This window comes from Oncorhynchus clarkii, chromosome 23 (assembly GCF_045791955.1).
Source record: "Oncorhynchus clarkii lewisi isolate Uvic-CL-2024 chromosome 23, UVic_Ocla_1.0, whole genome shotgun sequence".
NCBI classification, from domain to species: Eukaryota; Metazoa; Chordata; class Actinopteri; order Salmoniformes; family Salmonidae; genus Oncorhynchus; species Oncorhynchus clarkii.
In genome coordinates, this window is record NC_092169.1 from 26,375,001 (window position 1) to 26,399,356 (window position 24,356).

The 24,356-nt window shown below is 43.6% G+C and overlaps 1 protein-coding gene across 2 annotated transcripts in view; it reads left to right on the top strand.

Moving 5' to 3' along the window:
- Positions 1–5,910, top strand: part of LOC139381852 (HPS1 biogenesis of lysosomal organelles complex 3 subunit 1) — a 22,010-nt gene extending 16,100 nt beyond the window's left edge. For both annotated transcript variants that reach the window (XM_071125668.1, XM_071125667.1), the window contains exons 12-18: positions 121–197; positions 2,381–2,521; positions 2,709–2,773; positions 3,413–3,558; positions 3,821–3,934; positions 4,034–4,116; positions 4,217–5,910. In XM_071125668.1, the coding sequence (XP_070981769.1) occupies positions 121–197; positions 2,381–2,521; positions 2,709–2,773; positions 3,413–3,558; positions 3,821–3,934; positions 4,034–4,116; positions 4,217–4,379 (789 nt within the window). In that variant the 3' untranslated portion in view covers positions 4,380–5,910. The remainder of the gene's footprint in view (positions 1–120; positions 198–2,380; positions 2,522–2,708; positions 2,774–3,412; positions 3,559–3,820; positions 3,935–4,033; positions 4,117–4,216) is intronic.
- The last annotated feature ends 18,446 nt before the right edge of the window (positions 5,911–24,356 follow it).

The window sequence follows — 24,356 nt, forward strand, 5'->3', positions numbered from 1 at the left end:
TTGCTTTCATTGAGAATGACAGATCTATAACACACAATTATATGGTCAAGTCGCCCAAAATGTTACATAAAAACATTGCTAAAGTATTTATAACACATCTGCTGGTCTCGTCTCTTTCAGACGTCCCAGCTACAGAGTGTGTGGACAGAGTTTAAGAGCCGCGCATTCACCAGAGGAGGACCTGGCTTCAGCAAGGAGTAAGTGTCTTGTCTACTGCCACCTGCTCTATATGTCCCAATCCCATGTCGACCCCTAGCCCTGCTCTCTATGTTCTACTGTAGATCTGGAGGATTAGATACAGTGTGTATATGTGTGGGTCTACATTTTTTATATATATATAATCCTCCATATATATATATATATATATATATATATATATATATTGGAGTCAAAATGGGCCAGCATCCCTGTGGAAGGCTTTTAACACCTTGTAGAGTCCACTCGTTACCTGTGTGTGTGTGTGTGTGTGTGTATATAAATACATACATACACACACACACAGTGGGGCATAGGGTCGGGCAAAAAAGTATTTAGTCAGCCACCAATTGTGCAAGTTCTCCCACTTAAAAAGATGAGAGAGGCCTGTAATTTTCATCATAGGTACACTTCAACTATGACAGACAAAATGAGGGGGAAAAATCCAGAAAATCACATTGTAGGATTTTTTATGAATTTATTTGCAAATTATGGTGGAAAATAAGTATTTGGTCACCTACAAACAAGCAAGATTTCTGGCTCTCACAGACCTGTAACTTCTTCTTTAAGAGGCTCCTCTGTCCTCCACTCGTTACCTGTATTAATGGCACCTGTTTGAACTTGTTATCAGTATAAAAGACACCTGTCCACAACCTCAAACAGTCACACTCCAAACTCCACTATGGCCAAGACCAAAGAGCTGTCAAAGGACACCAGAAACAAAATTGTAGACCTGCACCAGGCTGGGAAGACTGAATCTGCAAAGGTACGCAGCTTGGTTTGACGAAATCAACTGTGGGAGCAATTATTAGGAAAATGGAAGACATACAAGACCACTGATAATCTCCCTCGATCTGGGGCTCCACGCAAGATCTCACCCAGTGGGGTCAAAATGATCACAAGAACGGTGAGCAAAAATCCCAGAACAACACGGGGGGACCTAGTGAATGACCTGCAGAGAGCTGGGACCAAAGTAACAAAGCCTACCATCAGTAACACACTATTCCGCCAGGGACTCAAATCCTGCAGTGCCAGATGTGTCCCCCTGCTTAAGCCAGTACATTTCCAGGCCGGTCTGAAGTTTGCTAGAGAGCATTTGGATGATCCAGAAGAAGATTGGGAGAATGTCATATGGTCAGATGAAACCAAAATATAACTTTTTGGTAAAAACTCAACTCGTCGTGTTTGGAGGACAAAGAATGCTGAGTTGCATCCAAAGAACACCATACCTACTGTAAAGCATGGGGGTGGAAACATCATGCTTTGGGGCTGTTTTTCTGCAAAGGGACCAAGATGACTGATCCGTGTAAAGGAAAGAATGAATGGGGCCATGTATCGTGAGATTTTGAGTGAAAACCTCCTTCCATCAGCAAGGGCATTGAAGATGAAACGTGGCTGGGTCTTTCAGCATAACAATGATCCCAAACACACCGCCCGGGCAACGGAGTGGCTTCGTAAGAAGCATTTCAAGGTCCTGGAGTGGCCTAGCCAGTCTCCAGATCTCAACCCCATAGAAAATATTTGGAGGGAGTTGAAAGTCCTTGTTGCCCAGCAACAGCCCCAAAAACATCACTGCTCTAGAGGAGATCTGCATGGAGGAATGGGACAAAATACCAGCAGTGTGTGAAAACCTTGTGAAGACTTTCAGGAAACGTTTGACCTCTGTCATTGCCAACAAAGGGTATATAACAAAGTATTGATATAAACTTTTGTTATTGACCAAATACTTATTTTTCCACCATAATTTGCAAATAAATTCATTAAAAATCCTACAATGTGATTTTCTGGAGAAAATAAATTATAATTTTGTCTGTCATAGTTGAAGTGTACCTATGATGAAAATTACAGGCCTCATCTTTTTAAGTGGGAGAACTTGCACAATTGGTGGCTGACTAAATACTTTTTTGCCCCACTGTGTGTGTGTGTGTGTGTGTGTGTGTGTGTGTGTGTGTGTGTGTGTATATATTTATCTTTTATTTTTATTTTTATTTTTTGGGGGGGGGGTTTATTATTGTTAGATATTACTTTTTTGTTGGAGCTAGAAAATATAAGCATTTTTCTGCTCTTGCGATAACATCTGCAAATCTGTGCACGCAACCATCAAACTTTGATTTGATTTGCCATGGGTCCATTTAGCATTTGGGAAGATGTGTATCATTATGTTATCTCTGAACTCTGTCCCTAGCCTGGTTCCCTGGTGTCGTACTATGAAGAGTCAGCTGTGTGGAGTCTACAGACAATGTTTCATCACAGAGAACACAGTTGGAGGAGGGAATCCACAGCGTCTATCACCCAGTCTACAGGACAGAGCTCTCACCATGGTGCAGTACGTATGAGGCCCAGGACTAGCTAATAGTATTTCTCTCAATAGCAACCAACCAGTGCTGTATGTATTGTGTAAAGGCCTGTAGGACAGAGCTCTGGATACCTGTACAGTTGAATATACTATTCTTATCTTCTCTATTCTCTCTCCCTCCTCTTGTCCTTCCTCCTTTCAACCCCCCCCCTCTCAGGGAGAAATTGATGGATTGGAAAGACTTCCTGTTGGTGAAGAGTAAGAGAAACATCACCATGGTGTCATATCCTGCCTCACATTAACCCCGCCCTCTGGAGCCATGTTAGAAATCTCAAATGGCCCCTTATTTCCTATGCTTGTGCTCCTAATATTATGAGGTTAGATGTAGGGTTGGTGTGTTAAAGAGAAGGGGTAGCCTATACAAAGTCTTTAGAAGAGGTAGCGTTTGACCAAAACACCCAGTTGTTCTCCAAGAGGGTTGGCCACCCCTGATCTTGACTAACCGGGAGCAATAAGTAAATTATTTTAGAAACTCCCATTGTCAGGCTAAATCTCCAATGGTTTCAGTGCAGACCCCCATGGTTCCCCATTTCCAGAGCATTTTGAAAGCAATAGGAGCTGATTGCTATCCATGAGGTATGTTGTGCCCTGGTGTGTCACAGACAGTTTTTATTTATATATTGGATGAAATGTCTACTGTATGTCACTGAAGGGGTAGAATGTAATCATGCAGCTCGTTGAAATCGAACCAAATGTTGCTACTGTACACTAGTTTGACCAGGTTGGACAGATATCTCTAGACAAGAGATTGTCAAGTGTATTTAATCCAGATGATGTTACTGTAGTGTTGTGGTATTAGGCTCTGTGTTGTACTGTATCTGTGTGTTGTGAGGTGTATTGACCTTAACACAGCGGATATTACGTACCTTGAGGAGTTCCCGGGCCTGATCCATTTCATCTACGTCGACCGCACCGCTGGTCAGATGATCGCGCCATCTCTCAACATCACGGACCGCGCAACCTCTGAGCTAGGAAAGGGGCCACTGGCTCACTTCATAAAGGGCAAGGTTAGACTGTACCATCTACACTGGTTCTAGAGGGTTGTCTAAGAGTTATCCACTAGTTTGGGATTGTAATCAACTAAAGTAGGCTCTCAATGCATATGGGAAATCAAAAGTTGCCTCTGTAAATGTAAAGCTGGTTTGATATTTTTAGTAAATGGATTTCACTGATGATTTCTCGGTCTCTCGCTGTCTGTATATCTCTGTTTCTCTCCCTCTCTGTATCTCTCGCTCTCTTTCTTCTTTTCTTCTCGGTCTCTCTCTGTAGGTATGGGGCCTGGTTAATACATCGAGGATTTACCTACAGAAGGGTTATTCCACTGTCACTCTGAGAGATGGAGACTACTTCTTCTGCTACTTCCTCTGGTTCGAAAACGAAACGGTAAATTACCTCAATGTTGCAAAGCTGGATTTTTCCATTGGAATGTTCTAGAACGTCATTGTTTGTATGACCCTTGACCTCTGTCACCTGACCAATCAGGGCTACAAGCTGGAAGTAAAGGACCTGCCAATACTGCCCAATGACTCCGCCCCCATCGGAATGCTGGCCTGGGACTACTACAGGTGAGGAGGAGGTTCTGTGTGGGTGTGTGTATAATGCATTCTCTAGTATTTATGGCTGTATTACAGGAGTGTGTGTGTGTGCTCCTGTTCACATCCACAGGAAGCTGTTGCGCTACTACAGTAAGAGCCACCAGGGGGAGGTGGTGAAGTGTTATGAGCTGCTGACAGTCCATCTAGGAGTCATCCCAACAGAGTACATACTACAACACTGTAGTCAATTAGCACGCAAACTCTGGGAGCCCTCACGTATACCCCTACTGTAGGAGACACACACACACACATAGATCACTGATTGTACAAAATATTATGTACACCTGCTCTTTCTATGACATTAACTGACCAGGTGAAAGGTATATCTTATTGATGTCACTTGTTAAATCCACTTCAATCAGTGCAGATAAAGGAGAGGAGAAAGGTTAAAGAATAATTTTTAAGCATTGAGACAATTGAGACATTGGTTGTGTATGTGTGCCATTCGGATAGTGAATGGGCAAGACAAAAAATGTAAGTGCCTTTGAACAGGGTATGTTAGTAGGTAGGTGCCAGGGGCACCGGTTTGTGTCAAGAACTGTAACGCTGCTGGGTTTTTCACACTCAACAGTTTCCCGTGTGTATCAAGAATGGTCCACCACCCAAAGGACATCCAGCCAACTTGACACAACTGTGAGAAGCATTGGAGTCAAAATTGGCCAGCATCCCTGTGGAATGCTTTCAACACCTTGTAGAGTCCATTCCCCCCGACGAATTAAGGCTGTTCTGAGGGGAAAGAGGAGGGGTATTCAACTCAATATTAGGAAGGTGTTCTTAATGTTTTGTATATTCAGTGTATACACACACCATTACCACGGTAATACACACACAAACACCAGGGAAGGCTGGTGGGAGGTGCTATAGCTGATGATTGCAATGGCTAAAAGGGAATAAATGGAAACCACATGTTGGTGACTCCGATCCATTAATACCATTCCAGATATTACAATGAGCCTGTCCTCCTATAGCTCCTCCCACCAGCCTCCACTGACACACACACACACACATCCGTGACCATGAAACATGGTGCTACACATTCAACCCTGCTGAAACGTGTGGGCATCAGTGCCAATAAAGGATGTTTACAGGTGACAGTTTGTCCAACAATAACAGTGTGTATTCTATATTCCAAATCATCCTGTTCTACGATCTGCAAGTCACTGGTATGACATAGCCAAGTGATTGACCTTTAGCACTGATAAATGCTGTTTGACTAGCACTTGTCCTGCTGCTTTTATGATACAATACCTCATTGTTGTCATCACTGGCTTTTCTCTGAATCCTCAAAAATACTTTTCATGTTTTTGTGTTTTGTTTTTGTGTTTTGTTTTTGTTTTTTGAATAGATTGTGAACCTATGTTTTACCTAGTGGATAATGACAAGTTCAAACTGCTTTGAGTCTTTTCAGCGATAGCAGATATTGCAGTTATAATATAATCTGTTTTTCTTTTCTTCTTTCACCATGTATTGAATTCAGTCAATTATTGTATTTTTCTTCTTCATTTCTGACAGGCAGTTACTTTTCTAGAATGTTTCTGCTAACAATTAAAATGGGTGTTATAGTGCTGACATGGCAGTGCAATGAAAATATGAACAAGTAACTCACACAGCTGAGCGTGATACCAGGTGCATGGAGCAAACAATATACTTATTAAATATAATAAAAAAACTCCAGCACACTGGTAATATTGATGCTTTCAAATCAAGATTACTAGTGTGCTAGAGTTTATTTTTTCGAATGCAATAAAAAAACACTTCTCCTTGCTGACAGACGTCTCCGAGCTTCTCCGAGCTGACAGACGTTTTGCACTGTTTCGCTATTGTTTTTGTCTTCAATCTAGTAAGAAGGCAATATTTTATTCATGTAGTAGTGTCCCCCCCCCCCCCAGAAGGTTAGGACCTTTGGCTTTCACCTGGAATTGTTTATTTATGCCAGAGAAAGAAAAAAGCCTTTTCAACCCATAAGATCTAGTACACAATAAAGTATACTAAAACATATACAAATATGATGGTATGATAAAAATAATAAAAATGTGTGAATTAAGTCTTTTCATACTTTATCAAATGTCCATATATAGTTAGAATCTATTTTAGGAACATCTACCCCATATATTTCACCTTCTTCATTACTTTACCAAACATATGATTTTAGTTATAGTCAAAATGTGTTACATTTGTGAACATCTAAATCAACATTTGGGCCATTTTAACAGCATGCCTCTCTGCTTTAGGGGATAAGGGCTATGTAAAGGGCTCTATTTATTTATTTATTTTTTCTGAGCTGCCTCCAACGTAAAACAAACGTTTGACTTCCACACAAAATGACTTCTTTACTTGGACAATGTCGAAGTCCTCTGTCGAATAAACGTGTATTTGCCTCCCTCTGGTTGTTGGCTGTATCACAACCGGCCGTGATTGGGAGTCCCATAGGTCGGCGTACAATTGGGTCGGTGTACAATTGGGCCAGCGTCGTCCGGGTTTGGCCGGGGTAGACCGTCATTGTAAATAAGAATTTGTTCTTAACTGACTTGCCTAGTTAAATACAAAAATAATGCGACCTACACACTTCTTTAAACCTAAAATAAGGAAGGTCTGGATGGCTGTCTTCTGACTTCTAAAACGGTGGGAAATCAATAAAATAAGTCATGTTAAGGTACATATTTTTTAAAGTAATTCTAGTGCCCGATTTTGGGGACTGTCAGCTTTAATGATCCCTTTGAGCATGTTAAAGTTATTAATAAGGCATTGGTTGGTATATCAATATACCCAATCACTAGAAAGATACATGTCCTTCCTAACAGTTGATGGAAAGGAAGGAAATTGTTCAGAAATTTCACCATGAGGCTAATGGTGATTTTAAAACAGTTAGAGTTTAATGTCTGTGATAGGATAAAACTGAGGATGGATCATCAACATTGTAATTACTCCACAATACTAACGTAATTGACAGAGTGGAAGAAGGAAGCCTACACAGCCTTAAAATATTCCAAAACATGCATCCTGTTTGCAACAAGGTCTAAAGTAATGCTGCAAAAAAATGTGGCAAAGGAATTCCATTTTTGTCCTGAATACAAAATGTTATGTTTGGTGAAAATCCAACACAAACACATCCCTGGGTACCACTCTCCATATTTTCAAGCATGTTGATGGCTGCATTTTATTATGGGTATGATTGTCATCGGCAAGGACTAGGGTGTTTTTCTGGATTAAAAACAATGGAATTGAGGTAAGCACAGGTAAAATCCCTGAGGAAAACCTGATTCAATTTGCTTTTCACCAGACACTGGGAGACAAATTCACCTTTCAGCAGGACAATAACCCAAATCACAATGCCAAATTTGAGTGGCCTAGTTACAGTTTTGACTTACATCTGCTTGAAAATCTATGGCAAGACTTGAAAATAGCTGTATAACAATGATCAACAACCATATTGACAGAGTTTGAGGAATTATATAAGAGAAATTGGTAAATATTGCACAATCAAGGTGTGCCAAGCTTCTAGAGACTAAGCCAAAAAGACAGCTGTAATCACTTCTAAAGGTGTTTTTAACATGTATTGACGGGGGTGAATACTTATCTTAACAAGATAAGATAATCTTAACAAGTTACTTTTTGTCGGCTGCCCATGTTGCCTATACCTAAATCCGCCACTGCTCGCAGGAGTTACTTTTTGGTCTAAACTCCACTCACCGTGTATGGAGGAAGAAAAAGGATGAATACAACCCCAAAAACACCATCCCAACCGTGAAGCATGGAGGTGGAAACATCATTCTTTGGGGATGCTTTTCTGCAAAGGGGACAGGACAACTGCTCCGTATTGAGGGGAGGATGGATGGGGCCATGTATCGCGAGATCTTGGCCAACAACCTCCTCCCCTCAGTAAGAGCATTGAAGATGGGTCGTGGCTGGGTCTTCCAGCATGACAATGACCCGAAACACACAGCCAGGGCAACTAAGGAGTGGCTTCGTAAGAAGCATCTCAAGGTCCTGGAGTGGCCTAGCCAGTCTCCAGACCTGAACCCAATTGAAAATCTTTGGCGGGAGCTGAAAGTCCGTATTGCCCAGTGACAGCCCCAAAACCTGAAAAACCTGGTCAAGAACTACAGGAAACGTATGATCTCTGTAATTGCAAACAAAGGTTTCTATACCAAATATTAAGTTCTGCTTTTCTGATGTATCAAATACTTATTGCATGCAATAAAATGCTAATTAATTACTTAAAAATCATACAATGTGATTTTCTGGATTTTTGTTTTAGATTCCGTCTCTCACAGTTGAAGTGTACCTATGATAAAAAATTACAGACCTCTACATGCTTTGTAAGTAGGAAAACCCGCAAAATCGGCAGTATATCAAATACTTGTTCTCCCCGCTGTATGTTTGTTCTTGATGAATAAATTCAATGAAAACATTTAGTTGTTTCTCTGTAATTTTACATTTTAGTACAGAAACATTTTAGTACAGAAAGCTGTATAGTGTAAACAACATTTGTAACATACAAACATTTTTGTTTCAGACCGATAAATCTACACATATTTGTGTGAAGGTATGCGGCACCAGTCCCTGATTGGTTGTTTCACGGTATGAGACTGACAGGTATTTACAAGGTATCACTTGACGTACTTATAAATAATGTAATCCTCCAAAACAGTGTGTTCACAGGCCTGGAGTCTGGAGGCCTTGTAAAACGAAAGCTACTAGGGCTGACACTGAGGCAGTGTGTACAACTAAGAGCTTGTGGAATGAATGCACCTTGTGCTCATGACTCTGGATCAGGGTTTGTATCTGTGCACGCACTTGTGTGTGTATGTAGGTGGGGTGTTGAGGGGTCATGTGTCGCCATGGCAGCCAGCACAGGGTATACACCACAAACACACACAGTAGTAGTCCTTTCTACTAGGGTTTCACATTGCCCCTCGGTGAGGCTGGCATTCCAATCAGGAAGTATAAGACCACTCAGACCTCCACAACACGGCTGGTAACCTGAGCAGACAAACTGACATTTAGACAGAGAATCTGTTTACTATTCAGCTTTTCTACCTGTTAGAACGGTTAGATATAGATTGGAAGTGAGGATTGTAAAGTTGTTTCAACCACAGGTTGTGTTCCTGTTGTTTTGTTTTGTTTTCATTTCAACCCAGAATGGATGTGCAGTGGCCTACCAATGAGAAAAAAATGACTCGACCTCAAGAAATCTGAGGGAAGTGGAAATTATTATTTATTTAGCATGTTTTAAATTCTAAATTAATTATTTTATTTAATAGGTAACTTGCTATTGCCTTTTTATAAACAACAATGGAGTATTTAAAAACATAACATTCATAACATAACATTCCTTGCCCCAGGACACTTCAACAGGTGACTATCCAGGAAAAAAATGAAAAGGAGCACTCTATTAACATGGCAAGTGGGACACTTTCCTGCGAGGCTATATATGACTGTGTGACTACATGTGACTCATTGACTGTATACAAAGCCATCAATGACGTCACAACATTCATTCTTCTGTGAAGACTCAATGGCACCTTTGAAGGTCAGGAAGTCAGTTTTAGCTTGCTAATATGGCATGTCAAGGTGGAGATTCTCAAGACATAACATGCGTAGTTTGACCTACTCCAGGAAGTGACTTTGCAGGTTTCGACCAGGGCAAAACGACTGCCCCTGCTCATTGAGTATCTCAAGTTGAAGGCCGCTGGTACTGCAGGCTGCTGGTAGAAACAACGTTATCCTTATAACTTCTTCTGTGTGCGATTTAAAAATAATTGGTTAAAGGACTTACATCTGGTGTAATATAATTATTGGTACCATGATTGTCTTCCAATTTTTTTTTACACAAATATTGACCATTCACTATAGTGGGGAAGCCTGATTTCTGAAATCTACAGCCTGCAGTTGTAATGGGGTGAGTGACTGGTTGCTGGGAAGTCAGGCGCAGGAGAGCAGAGATGGGTGATAACCGGAGAACTTTAATATACACCCTGGCCCAAAGGCACAGGCGAGGCAGCACAAAGCACAACCACGGTAACATGAACCGGATTAAACAAAACAAAGGTTTGAAACAAACCTAGCGCAAGCAGGCCTGTAGCATAACACCCTACACAAAGAACAATTCCACACACAGACATGGGGGAAACAGAGGGTGTGGGAAAACAAGACAAAACAAATGGAAAATGAAAGGTGGAGCGGCGATGGCTAAAAGACCGGTGACGTCGACCGCCGAACGCCGCCCAAACAAGGAGAGGGACCAGCTTCGGCGGAAGTCGTGACAGTGCCCTCCCCTTGATGCGCGACTCCAGCAGCGCGCCGACACAGGCCTCGGGGACGACCCGGAGGGCGAGGTGCAGGGCGATCCGGACAAAGACGGTGGAACTCCTGCAGCATAGAAGGGTCCAAAACGTCCTCCACCGGGACTCAGCATCTCATCTCCCCTCGCCCGACGCCTCATATCCAGTATGATGCGAACGGAGTACACCGGGGCCCCCTCGATGTCCAAAGGAGGCGGAGGAACCTCCCGCACCTCAGACTCCTGGAGCGGGCCAGCCACAACCGGCCTGAGGAGAGACACATGGAACGAGGGATTAATAAGGTAATCGGGGGGAAGTTGTAACCGGTAACTAGAGCCAGACTCGGTCGAGAGCCAGACCCTGTCCCCCGGTGCGAACACCGGGATCTCACTGCGGGGACGGTCTGCGCTAGCCTTCTGGCGCAGCACGGCCCGCTGGAGGTGAACATGGGTGGCGTCCCAGGTCTCCTCCGCGTGCCTGAACCAGTTGTCCACCGCAGGAGACTCGGTATGACTCTGATGCCAATTCGCCAGCATCGGCTGGTACCCCAGTACGCACTGGAAGGGCAAGAGGTTAGTGGAGGAGTGGAGGAGCGAGTTCTGAGCCATCTCGGCCTAGGGCACGAATTCCCCGGCCGGTCCTGACAATAAGACTGCAGAAACCTACCCACATCCTGGTTCAATCTCTCCACCTGCCCATTACTCTCGGGGTTAAAACCCGAGAGGCTGATCGAAACCCCCAGACGTTCCATGAACGCCCTCCAGACCCTCAAAGTGAATTGGGGACCCCGATCAGACATTATATTCTCAGGCACCCACTAGTGACGGAAGATGTGCGTAAACAAGTCTGTAAAGTTGTAGGGAGACTGGGAAGAGGGAGGAGACGGCAGGACTTGGAAAAATGGTCCACAACGACCAGGATCGTGGTGTTACCCTGTGAGGGAGGAAGATCGGTGAGGAAATCGACCGACAGATGCGACCAAGGCCGTTGTGAAACGGGAAAGGGGTGTAGCTTACCTCTGGGCAGGTGCCTAGGAGCCTTACACTGGGCGCACACTGAGCAGGAGGAAACATAAACCCTCACGTCCTTTGTCAAGGTGGGTCACCAGTACTTCCCACTCAGACAGCGCACCGTCCGACCGATGCCGGGATGACCAGAGGGTGACGTGTGGGCCCAGTAGATCAACCGGTCACGTCCACCGGGTAGGAGGCCGGGAGTATGGCGGTAGGATCCATGGGCCGCTCCTCTGTGTCATACAGCCAGGACAGTGCGTCTGCCTTAACATTCTGGGAACCTGGTCTAAAAGAAAGGGTGAAAACAAAACGGGTAAAAAACATGGCCCACCTTGCCTGACGAGGATTCAGTCTCCTCGCTGCCCCGATGTGCTCCAGGTTGTGGTGGTCAGTCCAGATGAGAAAAAGGTGTTGAGCCCCCTCAAGCCAATGTCTCCCACGCCTTCAATGCCCTCACCACAGCCAACAGCTCCCGGTCCCCCACATCATAGTTTCGCTCCGCCGGGCTGATCTTCTTCAAGAAGAAGGCAAAGTGGCGGAGCTTCGGTGGCGTTTCCGAGCACTGAGAGAGCACAGTTCCTATCCCAGCCTCGGACGCGTCCACCTCCACCGTGAACGCCAAAGAGGGATCCGGATGCGCCAGCACGGGAGCCGAGGTAAATTGAGCCCTTAGGTCACCAAAAGCCTTGTCCGCCTCAGCCGACCACTGCAAACGCACCGGGTCCCCCTTCAGCAGTGAGGTAATGGGAACCGCTACCTGACCAAAACCCCGGATAAACCTCAGGTAGTAATTAGCAAACCCCAAAAAAACTCTGCACCTTTACCGTGGTGGGAGTCGGCCAATTACGCACGACTGAAATGCAGTCACTCTCCATCTCCACCCCTGAGGTGGAAATGCGGTATCCTAGGAAGGAGAAAAACTGCTGGAAGAACAGGCATTTCTCAGCCTTGACATACAGGTCTTGCTCCAACAGTCGACCAAGCACCCTGTGCACCATAGACACATGCTTGGCGCGTGCAGCGGAGTATATCAGAGTGTCATCGATATCACCAGTACAGCCTGCCCGTGCAGGTCCCTGAAAATCTTGTCCACAAAGGCTTGGAAGACTGACGGAGCATTCATCAACCCGTACGGCATGACGAGGTACTCATAATGCCCTGAGGTGGTACTGAACGCTGTCTTCCACTCGTCTTCCTCCCGGATACGCACCAGGTTGTAAGTACTCCTGAGATCTAATTTTGTGAAGAAGCGCGCCCCGTGCATTGACTCAATCGTTGTGGCTATGAGAGGTAGCGGGTAACTGTACTTCACAATGATCTGGTTAAGGGCTTGATTGTCAATACACGGGCGCAGACCTTGCTCCTTCTTCTTCACAAAAACGAAACTCGAGGAGGTGGGTGAAGTGAAGGACCGAATGTACCCCTGACACAGAGATTCGGAGACATATGTCTCCATAGCCGTCTCGTGACTCCTGGGAAGTGCGGTGTCTACCTGAAGGTTTATCTCACAATCCCCCCGTCGATGGGGTGGTAATTGAGTCGCCTTCTTCTTAGAGAAGGCGAGAGCCAAATCGGAATATTCAGGGGTAATGTGAACGCTGGAGACCTGGTCTGGACTTTCCACCGTAGTAGCACCAATGGAACCCCAAACACCTCCCCGAGCACTCTCGCGTCCACCCCATGAGAGACCTCCGTTGATATGAAACAGTGGGGTCATGACATCCCCTCGGATGGGGCCACAGTGTCTCCTGACCCCTCCTGTCTCAGCCTCCAGTATATATGTGTCGGGGGCTAGGGTCAGTTTGTTATATCTGGAGTACTTCTCCTGTCCTATTCGGTGTCCTGTGTGAATTTAAGTGTGCTCTCTCTAATTCTCTCTTTCTCTCTTTCTTTCTCTCTTTCTTTCTCTCTCTCGGAGGACCTGAGCCTTAGGACCATGCCTCAGGACTACCTGACATGATGACTCCTTGCTGTCCCCAGTCCACCTGGCCGTGCTGCTGCTCCAGTTTCAACTGTTCTGCCTTATTATTATTGGACCATGCTGGTCATTTATGAACATTTGAACATCTTGGCCATGTTCTGTTATAATCTCCACCCGGCACAGCCAGAAGAGGACTGGCCACCTCACATAGCCTGGTTCCTCTCTAGGTTTCTTCCTAGGTTTTGGCCTTTCTAGGGAGTTTTTCCTAGCCACCGTGCTTCTACACCTGCATTGCTTGCTGTTTGGGGTTTTAGGCTGGGTTTCTGTACAGCACTTTGAGATATCAGCTGATGTACGAAGGGCTATATAAATACATTTGATTTGATTTGATGACAGGCTAACCAAGGAAGGCCTAGCACCACGGGAAACGCAGGAGAGTCAATTAGGAAGAGACTGATTCTCTCCCTGTGACCCCCCTGCGTCACCATGACCAAAGGAGTGGTGGCCTCCCTGATAAAGCCGGATCCTAATGTTCGACTGTCTAACGCGTGAACTGGAAAGGGCCTAATCACTGGAACAATGGGGATCCCTAAACTATGGGCGAATGCTCTGTCGATAAAATTCCCAGCCACGCCTGAATCGAAGAGCCCCTTATGCTGGGAATGCGGGGAAAACTCAGGAAAGTTGGCTTGCAAAAACAGGTGGGCAACAGTGGGCTCTGGGTGAGAATGGTGCAAGCTCACCTGGGATGACACTGCCAGAGCGCTCTGCCTGGTGCCTCGACCCCCAGAGGAACCAACCCGACATCGACCGGCAGTGTGACCTCTGCGTCCACAGATGGTGCATGTGAAGGCTCCCCCTCCGGCCTCCCTGAGCGCAGCACTCCCAGCTCCATAGGCACCGAAGCAGTGGTGCTGGGAGATGGAACCGACAGAGCCGCGTCTGAACGTCCGTGGGTGACCAGCAGGTTATCCAGCTGGATAGACAGGTCCACCAGCTGGTCAAATGTGAGGGTGGTATCCCTGCAGACCTACTCCCGATGGACATCCTCGTGCAAGCTGCAGCGATAGTGGTTGATCAGGGCCCTGTCGTTCCATCCCGCTCCGGCGGCCAGGGTCTGGAAGTCCAGGGCGAACTCCTGGGCGCTCCTTGTCCCCTGCCTCAGGTGAAAAAGACCCACCGCTCTATCCTCGGGCAGGTGGTCGAAGACTGCCTGGAAGCGGCGGGTGAACTCCTCAAAGTGGTCCAGTGCCGCATCTCCTTCTACCCACACGGCGTTAGCCCACTCCAGGGCTTTCCCCGAGAGGCACGAGACGAGGGCGGACACCCTCTCATGTCCCGAAGGAGCCGGGTGGACGGTCCCCAGATACAGGTCCAGCTGCAGCAGGAACCTCTGGCAGTGTTCCGCTGCCCCATAAAACTTCCTGGGAAGGGTGAGACGAATCCCACTGGGACCGGGTGCAGGTGAAGTGAGTAGTGGAGACCCCTGTTGTGCTGGTGGGGGCACTGGAGGGACTCCCTGTCTCTCCCAGCAGTCCATAGTCTGTACGACGTAGTCCATGACAGCGCCGAGATGGTGAAGCATCACCACGTGCTCCCCGACGCGTGCACCCGCTCCTGCTGACTCCATTGATCAGGTGTGGAATTCTGTAACGGGGTGAGTGACTGGTTGCTGGGAAGTCAGGCGCAGGAGAGCAGAGATGGGTGATAACCGGAGAACTTTAATATACATCCTGGCCCAAAGGCACAGGCGAGGCAGCACAAAGCACAACCACGGTAACATGAACCGGATTAAACAAAACAAACAAACCTAGGTTTGAAACAAACCTAGCGCAAGCCAGCCTGTAGCGTAACACCCTACACAAAGAACAATTCCACACACAGACATGGGAGAAACAGAGGGTAATATACATTTACTCTGAGAAGGGAATGTTAACCAGGTGTGCGGGAAAACAAGACAAAACAAATGGAAAATGAAAGGTGGAGCGGCGAAATTGCGGTCACGAAAACGCCAAAAAATATTCAAAGTTAGCTCCATAATATCGACAGAAACATGGCAAACGTTGTTTAATATCAATCCTCAAGGTGTTTTTCAAATATCTATTCGATAATATATCCACCGGGACAATTGGTTTTTCAGTAGGACCGATTGAAAAAATGGCTACCTCTGTATTTTACGCGAGAATCACTCTGAGAGCCATCAGGTGACCACTTACACAATGTAGCCGCTTACGGGTATTCTTCAACATAAATGCGTAAAACTACGTCACAATGCTGTAGACACCTTTAGGGAATACGGAGAAAAAGTAATCTGGTTGATAACCCATTCACTGCTCAATAGGGACGCATTGGAACGCAGAGCTTTCAAAACATGAGGCACTTCCGGATTGGATTTTTCTCAGGCTTTCGCCTGCAATATCAGTTCTGTTATACTCACAGACAATATTTTTACAGTTTTGGAAACTTTAGTGTTTTCTATCCTAAGCTGTCAATTATATGCATATTCTAGCATCTTGTCCTGACAAAATATCCTGTTTACTTTGGATACGTTATTTTTCCAAAAATGAAAATACTGCCCCCTAGTCAATTAAAATAACATCAAATTGATCAGAAATACAGTGTAGACATGGTTAATGTTGTAAATGACTATTGAGCTGGAAATGGCTGATTTTTTATGTAATATCTACATAGGTGTACAGAGGCTCAGTATCAGCAACCATCACTCCTGTGTTCTAATGGCACGTTGTGTTAGCTAATCCAAGTTTATAATTTTAAAAGGCTAATTGATCATTAGAAAACCCTTTTGCAATTATGTTTGCAATTATGTTACCACAGCAACAAAACTGTTGTTCTGATTAAAGAAGCCATAGAACTGGCCTTCTTTAGACTAGTTGAGTATCTGAAGCATCAGTATTTGTGGGTTCGACTACAGGCTCAAAATGTCCAGAAACAAGAAACTTTCTTCTGAAAGTCATCAGTCTATTCTTGTTCTGAGAAATGAAGGCTATTCCATGCAAGAAATTGCCAAGAAACTGAAGATCTCATACAACGCTGTGTACTACTCCCTTCACAAAACTGCTCTTACCAAAAGAGGAGTGGGAGGCCCCGGTGCACAACTGAGCAAGAGGACAAGTACATTAGAGTGTCTAGTTTGGGAAACAGACGCCTCACAAGTCCTCAACTGGCAGCTTCATTAAATAGTACCTGCAAAACACCAACCTCAACGGTGAAGAGGTGACTAAGTGGCCGCAAACTTTTGAATGATAGTGTATATATCCTGAGCTTTGTTATATCTCCTAGATATGGGACAGACACTTCAAAACCTTATTTCTTATTATTTATCTTTTGACCGTTTTTTGTGCCATTTATGAATGTCTTATTCAATGTGTTTGCATGGGCTATAGTAGTAATGGATAAATTCAATATTTTTTTAAATTATTTGTAAATATGTTTTTGGGGTCCTAAAATTCAAAATCAAATAGCTAAATGATCCATGGTATGACCTTCTTAAAACAATTCCATATGTCAGCAGTAACGGCTCTCCTCTTTGTCCGATGATGAGGAATAGGAATCATCGGACCAACACGCAGCGTGGTAAGTGTTCATAGTAATAAAAAAAAATCTAGCACTGAATGACAAAAACAACAAAGCGAGTGAACGACATGAAACAGTCCTTCCTATAAAGTGAAACAACTACCCACAAACACAGGTGGGAACAGGCTACCTAAGTATGGTTCTCAATCAGAGACAACGATTGACAGCTGCCTCTTATCGGGAACCATACCAGGCCAAACACATAGAAATACAACACACAGAACAAAACATAGAATAAAAAACATAGAATGAAAAACATAGAATGCCCACCCCAACTCACGCCCTGACCAAACCAAAATAGAGACATAAAAAAGGAACTAAGGTCAGGACGTGACATCAGCTTAGAAAGAATATCTTTCTTTGCTTGTTGAAAGTTCTGTCCTCAATAGTTGAAGTTCAAGCTCATTTCAACTGTATTGTCCAAGAGGAAAATTGGTTTGGCTGCAGGTACACTGAATGCAATGGGCTAACAATCTGCCATGAGCTTGCAGTACTGTAGTAACACACATGATCAACCTAAAGATTTAAAATTGTACATTTAACCTTGGACAAACCTATTTTTAACACTTCAATAGCTTATGTAACTAAATATTTTTCCCGTTCAGAAGGACAGCGCTGCACTTTGCCTCCATCGAAGTACACTCTACCGTCATCCAGAAGCTTCTAGAGAAAAGAGCTATCATCTATTTGAAAGATCAGGTGAGGCACACTGGCCATTACTTTCTATAGTCAATATAAATTGCCATGATAAAAGCTTTTAAATAACATAATTGACATAATTGTGTTTTTAACCTCAATACTAGGGAACAAATTGACTATTTTTTATCACATATGTAACTTCCAAGATGTAACCTCTATATAACCTTAACTGTTGTGCTAATAATTGAATAATTGGTAAGGTTAGGACTGTGGAATGGAAAGTTAGCGATTAATCATTTGTTAAGCCTCAGACATTGTATAGTGAAGGTGGCCATGTTGTATGTGTGTTTCAGCTGGAGTCCAGAGCTGTTCCCTGGGCCCGTAGAAGAGGAAGCCTGGCTGTCGTCAAGGTCCTACAGAAACATAGAGCTGACCTCAACATCAGGGACAAGGTAAAAGACGTGGGTGTGTGTGTCCTAATGCTTTTGTGCAACTATAGCTTGTTGCTGACATTCATTTATTCTGGAGTTAGCCAGCTAGCAGAATGACCATCTACCCACAGCCCTACCCTTTCACCAGTCCAGGGTTGCTCTAAATGGGGTTAAGATGTTGTTAAGACATGTTTCTCTGTCCTCAGACATGTCTAATTACAAGGAATTGCTATCTGTAGCATCACATCAATCCCGGTGAAGAGGAGGATATGAGGAGAGATGCACCCATGGTGGCTGTAACTTACTTAATTTTGTTTGTTTGTTCTTTCTTTCTTTCACTAAGTTCACTAAGTTGGGTGACCTGCAAGAAGATGGTTGAAATATGCCAACGGCATGGTGGAGGGGATCTGTGCTGCACTACTAGGCTCGTTCAGAGAGCTGCTGGGGAGTAGGCAGAGACTGGACCGTCTAACCACGAATGACACTGACCTATACTAAAAAAGGTGCCATCAAGAACCTAAAAGGGTTCTTCAGCTGTCCCCTTAGGAGAACCCTTTTGGTTTGAAGTAGAACCCTTTTGAGTTACATGTAGAACCCTTTACACATAGGGTTCTACATGGAACCCAAAAGAGTTCTAACTGGAACCAAAAAGGGTTCTACCTGAAACCAAAAAGTGTTATCATATGGGGACAGCAGAAGAACCCTTTTGGAACCCTTTCACCATTGCTGCCGATGCAGGGGAACACCAGGAAGGTGAGGAAATGATCCTATAGTTCAAGACTCCGGAGCTGGGAGCCTTTTTCGCAGCAGCAAAACATCTCTGAGAGGATGTTGGTGCTCCATGTATAAGCCTCCCATAGAGAAGGGTACTGCTGATCTACGGTGGAGGATTATTCACAGGGCTATCGCTATGAACAGATACGTATCACACATTGATCCATCAGTGGGGACGGGGTGTTTGTTCTGTGGGGAGGAGGAGACTGTTTTTTTCTTGTTCCAGACTGGTATGGTTGTTTTCTGTCCTGGATGGGTGGTGTACAGGCCTAGGGTTGGTCGTGACTGTGGACCTACAATATATGTTGGAGGGTCTAAGTATAGCGTAGCCAACAGGTGAAGGGACTGCCTAGTAACTAGGCAAATAGAGCAGTGTGGAAGACCAGGAAACATGAGGGCTGTACGGAAACCAGAGCTGTGCTACTGGGGCTGGTGTGAGCTCATCGGTGGCTGGTGAACCGTCTGGGGGACTTTGTAGGGGTGGGGGACGTCAGGGGGGTTTTATGTACAGTGGACGAGGAGGGGGGCTTGGTTCTAACTTTCGAGATCTGTTACAATGAAGTAACGTTTGAGGTTTTATTGATGTAACTACTGTGATTTTTTTTTATAAATGAATAAAATCTCTCTTTCTCCTTTCTCTCTCTTTCTCTCTCACTCTCTCACTTTCTCTCTCTCTGGTCCATAGCTGATGGCCTGCCCTCTCCATATGGACACCAGGACAGGCCATGCTGACGTAGAGGAACACTTGCTGAAGAGCGGAGCCAAGGTCAAAGCCAGAGACAGGGTAGGACGTCCTGCTTTCTCACTGCATCACATCTGGTCTAATATGAAATTGTAAGCCAGTTAGTGTGGTATTGCTGGGTAAAAAGCCCTTTCTCAAGCCTTTTCTCATTCCTTTCTACTTGAAATACAATAAACAATCATCAATAGTGTAACAATATGATTAATCCTCTTGGTTGTCCTCGTTATCAACATTAGCTTCATAGTTTGTTATTGTTATTGTGTATACCCAGTGGCGGAACTAGAGTTTTATACATGGGATGGCCAGGGGGTGGCAAATGCTACTTCAGAGGGTCCATAGACCATGACAGAACCATAACCTGGCATCTTAGGAGCATGAATGAATTCTATGATCGCTGATTAGAGGTAGAAGTGATAACTCTCTTCAATGTGGCAGATAGTGTGGTCCAAAAGGGTTACTTCACTGGAATTCTTTAACATACTATGAATGGTCAGTGTCTCTACCTCGGAACTGCAGCTCAATTTCTTTCTTTCTCTCTCTCTCTCTCTCTCTCTCTCTCTCTCTCTCTCACACACACACACACACACACACACACACTGTACTCACATACTGGAGAGACTTGCGTCACTCTGTTTTCATTCATATATACTGTAATCTGAGTCTATAAGTGTTGAACATCCAAAATATTTTCAGAAAATAAACCTCAAGCACCAAGGAGATAAGAGCATTTGTGCGTTACATAAATTGCATGGTTTATTTACAAAAAAGTTAATTTCTTTTTAAAAAACACTGCAATTTCACATACCAAGTATCAAGCAGAACTTGAAAAATAAAAATAATTTTGATGCCCATCAATATTACAAACTTACAGTATCATACTTATGCTCATATTTGATTCTAAGCTTTCAGCAGACTGAAAGTGTAAAAAGCTTTTGTGGATGGCCCCATTGTAATATTATCTCACAACTAAAGACGTTTGTTATTTTTTCTTTAAATCTTTGGTTTCATCTGCAATTACACAAAAAAAGTCACTTTCTTTTACTCCTCTTATTATTTCACTTTGTACCATCTCAGCTCAGCCCTCAAGAACTTTGTTCTGGATTTGGTAGCTTGTGTACTTAACATTGCCACATGCAATCATCCTTTTCTCTATGAGAGGGTCATGCTTTGATATTTCTTCTAAGATTGTCAAAAAATTACCCTTGTTGTGAGAGTCATAAGACTCTCGATGACCTCTCTGTGCTATATTTTGAGTGATAGTTAATAGGAGCATATCTGCAATTGTTTTAATGTAAGTACAGTTTTCCTCCACTTTCTTTTTCCTGTCCTCATTTATGACATCTAACATTGATCAGTTGCTGTCAATAGCCCTTTGATGCTGATTCCAAGCATACATAGCATTGATATGATGCTCTGCCTTCAAATGGAACTTAAACCCAGAATCTTTAAACAGCGCCTTTTTCCAGTTACAAAACCCTGACTGTGAGAAAAATGCCTACAGACGAAACAGTAAGTCGAATCTTGGCTTACAGAATATTCAAGTCATGAATTGTCCTTATACCTGGAGCTGTTGAATGCCCTTTTCCTTAGTACCATGCTGAGTTCTGGGAAATGTATTCAAACACGGCTATACATGACCCTCATCTCTGGATCTTGAAATGTCTTAAATACACATTAAATAATGTTTTGTATCTCTATGGAAATGTATAATTAAGGGATACACAAGATTAGATACTAACAGCTGCTAACTAAAATGTGTAGTTTAAAGTATAGGCCTGGCCTACCACTGGGTCCTTTTGGAACAGCATATCTGGTGCTTGATACAGTAGGGAGGGGCTTGATGACATCTCCTGGCAGCTCTGGCTCACTGTCTAGCTCAGAGCTCATTGCTTTTAATGTCAGATCGGATTTAAGCGCTGATCTGGAGATTGTCTGGCTGGATATCTGCCTTCCCGAAACCAAGCTGATTTTGTTGGGGGGGTGATATAGACCGCCCAATCAGAATGTATTCTATGAAGGTCTTGAAATTGTGTTGTTAAAATGTAATGATTCCCTGTTGAAGGAAATAATTTTGTTAGGGGATTTCAATACTGATGTCTGCAAAAAGAATAGTTCAACCCACAATGTATTAATGTAGATCACTTGCTCTGACCCAAATGATAAAAGATCTCACCTGGATATGTGAAACAGTGCAAAGTACAATTGACTTAATATTGGTGTCTGATAAATCTAAAATATTGCAGAATGGAGTAATAGTATATGGAATCAGTGATCATTTTATTACATTTTGCACAATGAGGATTTTGAAAGATATATTTAAGTGTCACAAAACCGTTAGAATCAGAGCACTCAAAAAATACTCTGTCGAAAGTTTAGGGAGGAAGTGGGTAAAATTGACTGGTCACCTGTGCTAGATAGTGTAGGGGTAGACAGTGCCTGGGAAGTCTTTAAATGTAGATTCCCTGATGTGGTGATTGTGATGGCTCCCATTAGACGGTCAGGGTAAAGCAGAGATCTAGCCGTTGGCTTAATCATGAGATTCTAGAATCTATCCAAGCAAGGAATAAGGCCTTTAAAAAATTTAAGAACTCTCAAGAGCAGCATGATTTTGTCCTATATAAACATCACAGAAATGAAGTACAGAGCAGGTTGGATGAAGCTAAGAGGGGTTACTTTCTTGAGAAAATAATTGAGAACAAAAATTACCATAAAATCTTTGGAAATCATTTAAGGAACTAGGCTGTAGTAGTACTACCAAAGACAAACTAAACAGTATTGGACTGAACATCAGGGGGAGATGGTATATGAAAAAGCAGAGGTTGCCAATAAATTCAACTCTTTTTTTTACTTCTGTTGCCAGCTAGCTGGTTAGCAAGCTGCCCACCAGTTCTGGATTGCATGGAAGCAACCAAGTCCAGAAGTATTATGTAGAGTTAGGGGTTCAGCCAAACTCTTTCTTTTGCAAAGGTAGCAACAGACAAAATAGTCAGTATACTGGCAGAGCTTAAATGCTACAAAGCCACAGACCTGGATAATATTCCTGGTTTCTTATAGATTCTGCTGAGCAAATTGGCCCTTGTATTACACATATTGTTAATCTCTCTCTTGAACAAGGTACCTTTCCCAGGGACATGAAACAAGCTAAAGTTATACCTCTGTATAAGAAGGTGATCAAGTCTGACCCTGGGAATTATAGGCCTGTATCTATCCTCTGTGTAACATCAAAGATCCTGGAGAGAGTTGTACATGAGCAAATGTATGAATATGTTAACAAACAGGGTCTAATGTATGATTTTCAGTCGGGGTTTAGAAAAACATACTCCACTGATTCATGCCTACTTTACTTGACTGACTTCATCAGGAAAGAGATTGATGAGGGAAATCTCTGTGGAATGGTACTGCTTGACCTACAGAAGGCCTTTGATACAGTTAACCACTGTCTCCTAATCTCTAAATTGGAGGCACTGGGGTTAAGCAGTATCCCTCTAGGCTGAGTAAAGTCCTATTTATCAGGAAGGGAGCAAGTAGTAGAGGCTAATGGTTCACTCTTTCAGGCAAAACCAATAAGCTGTGGCATTCCACAGGGGAGTGTGCTTGGGCCTCTGCTGTTTTTATTGTATATTAACGATATGAAAGATGCTTGTTCTTGCTATCTTTTTCTTTATGCGGATGACTCTACACTTCTGGTGTCTCACAAAAGTAAAACTGTTGGAGAGCATACTTAGCACAGAGCTTACTAACATTAGCAAATGGCTTGGAGATAATAAGCTATCTCTGCACTTAGGGAAAACTGAAACAATTATTTTTGGATCCAAAAGTAAATTGAGTAGGTCCTCTGAAATCAGTGTGGAATTAGGGGGCGAGGTGCTGACTACTAAAACCTTAGCTACTTGGGATGAATCCTTAATGGAAGCTTGAGAGGTGTGAGCATGCCAGGACTAAGTTTTTGGCTAGAAAGTCCAAGCTGCTGGATAAGGACTCCATGAAAGTGCTAGCTACTGCCCTCATTCAATGCCATTTTGACTATGCTAGTACTTCCTGGTTTAGGGGCCTATCTAAGCTTATGAAGGGGAAGCTCCAGATAGCCCAGAATAAGCTGATCAGGGTAGTATTGAAGGTGAGTCCACGTACTCACATAGGCAGGAGCTGCTTTCAGGAACTCAGCTGGCTGCCTGTTGAGGCTAGGGTGTCCCAGATTAGACTAGGTTTGGTTTACAGGAGTATTTATGGTCCTGCGCCCAGATATCTAAGTGATTACTTTCCTTGTGTTAGGGATACACACAATCACAACACCAGATCAGGTGTTGCTGATGTGTGCTTATACAGGTTCAGGAGTAATGCTGGGAAAGGTACTTTCTTGTATACTGGAGCCTCAGAATGGAATGAGTTGCCTCTGCCCATAAAAACAACATCCTCTCTGGGCAGCTTTAAAAATAAAGTAAAAATATGTTTGATGTCTTCTGTGCCGATATGAATAACCCCTATGATGTAACTGGAATGATGAGATAGATGTTCTTCTTCTATGTTTTTGTTTTATTATTTCACTGCCATACTGTGTTTAACTGTGTTGGATCTTGTCTAGCCATCTTGTCTCAAGAGAACCACAATGGAAATAAGTCCCAGACTTTATTGTGTGTTATCCTCGATGATTTTATTAATGTGCATGTAAGGCTTTTTCAAGTTTTATGTGTGCTTGTTTTTTTAAATGGTCGAATTAATAAACTAAACTAAACTGTTTAATTGACCCTATGCAAAAATAAGACAGTCTATGGTTACATCTAAACATCCAATTACCCACATTTTAGTCCAATC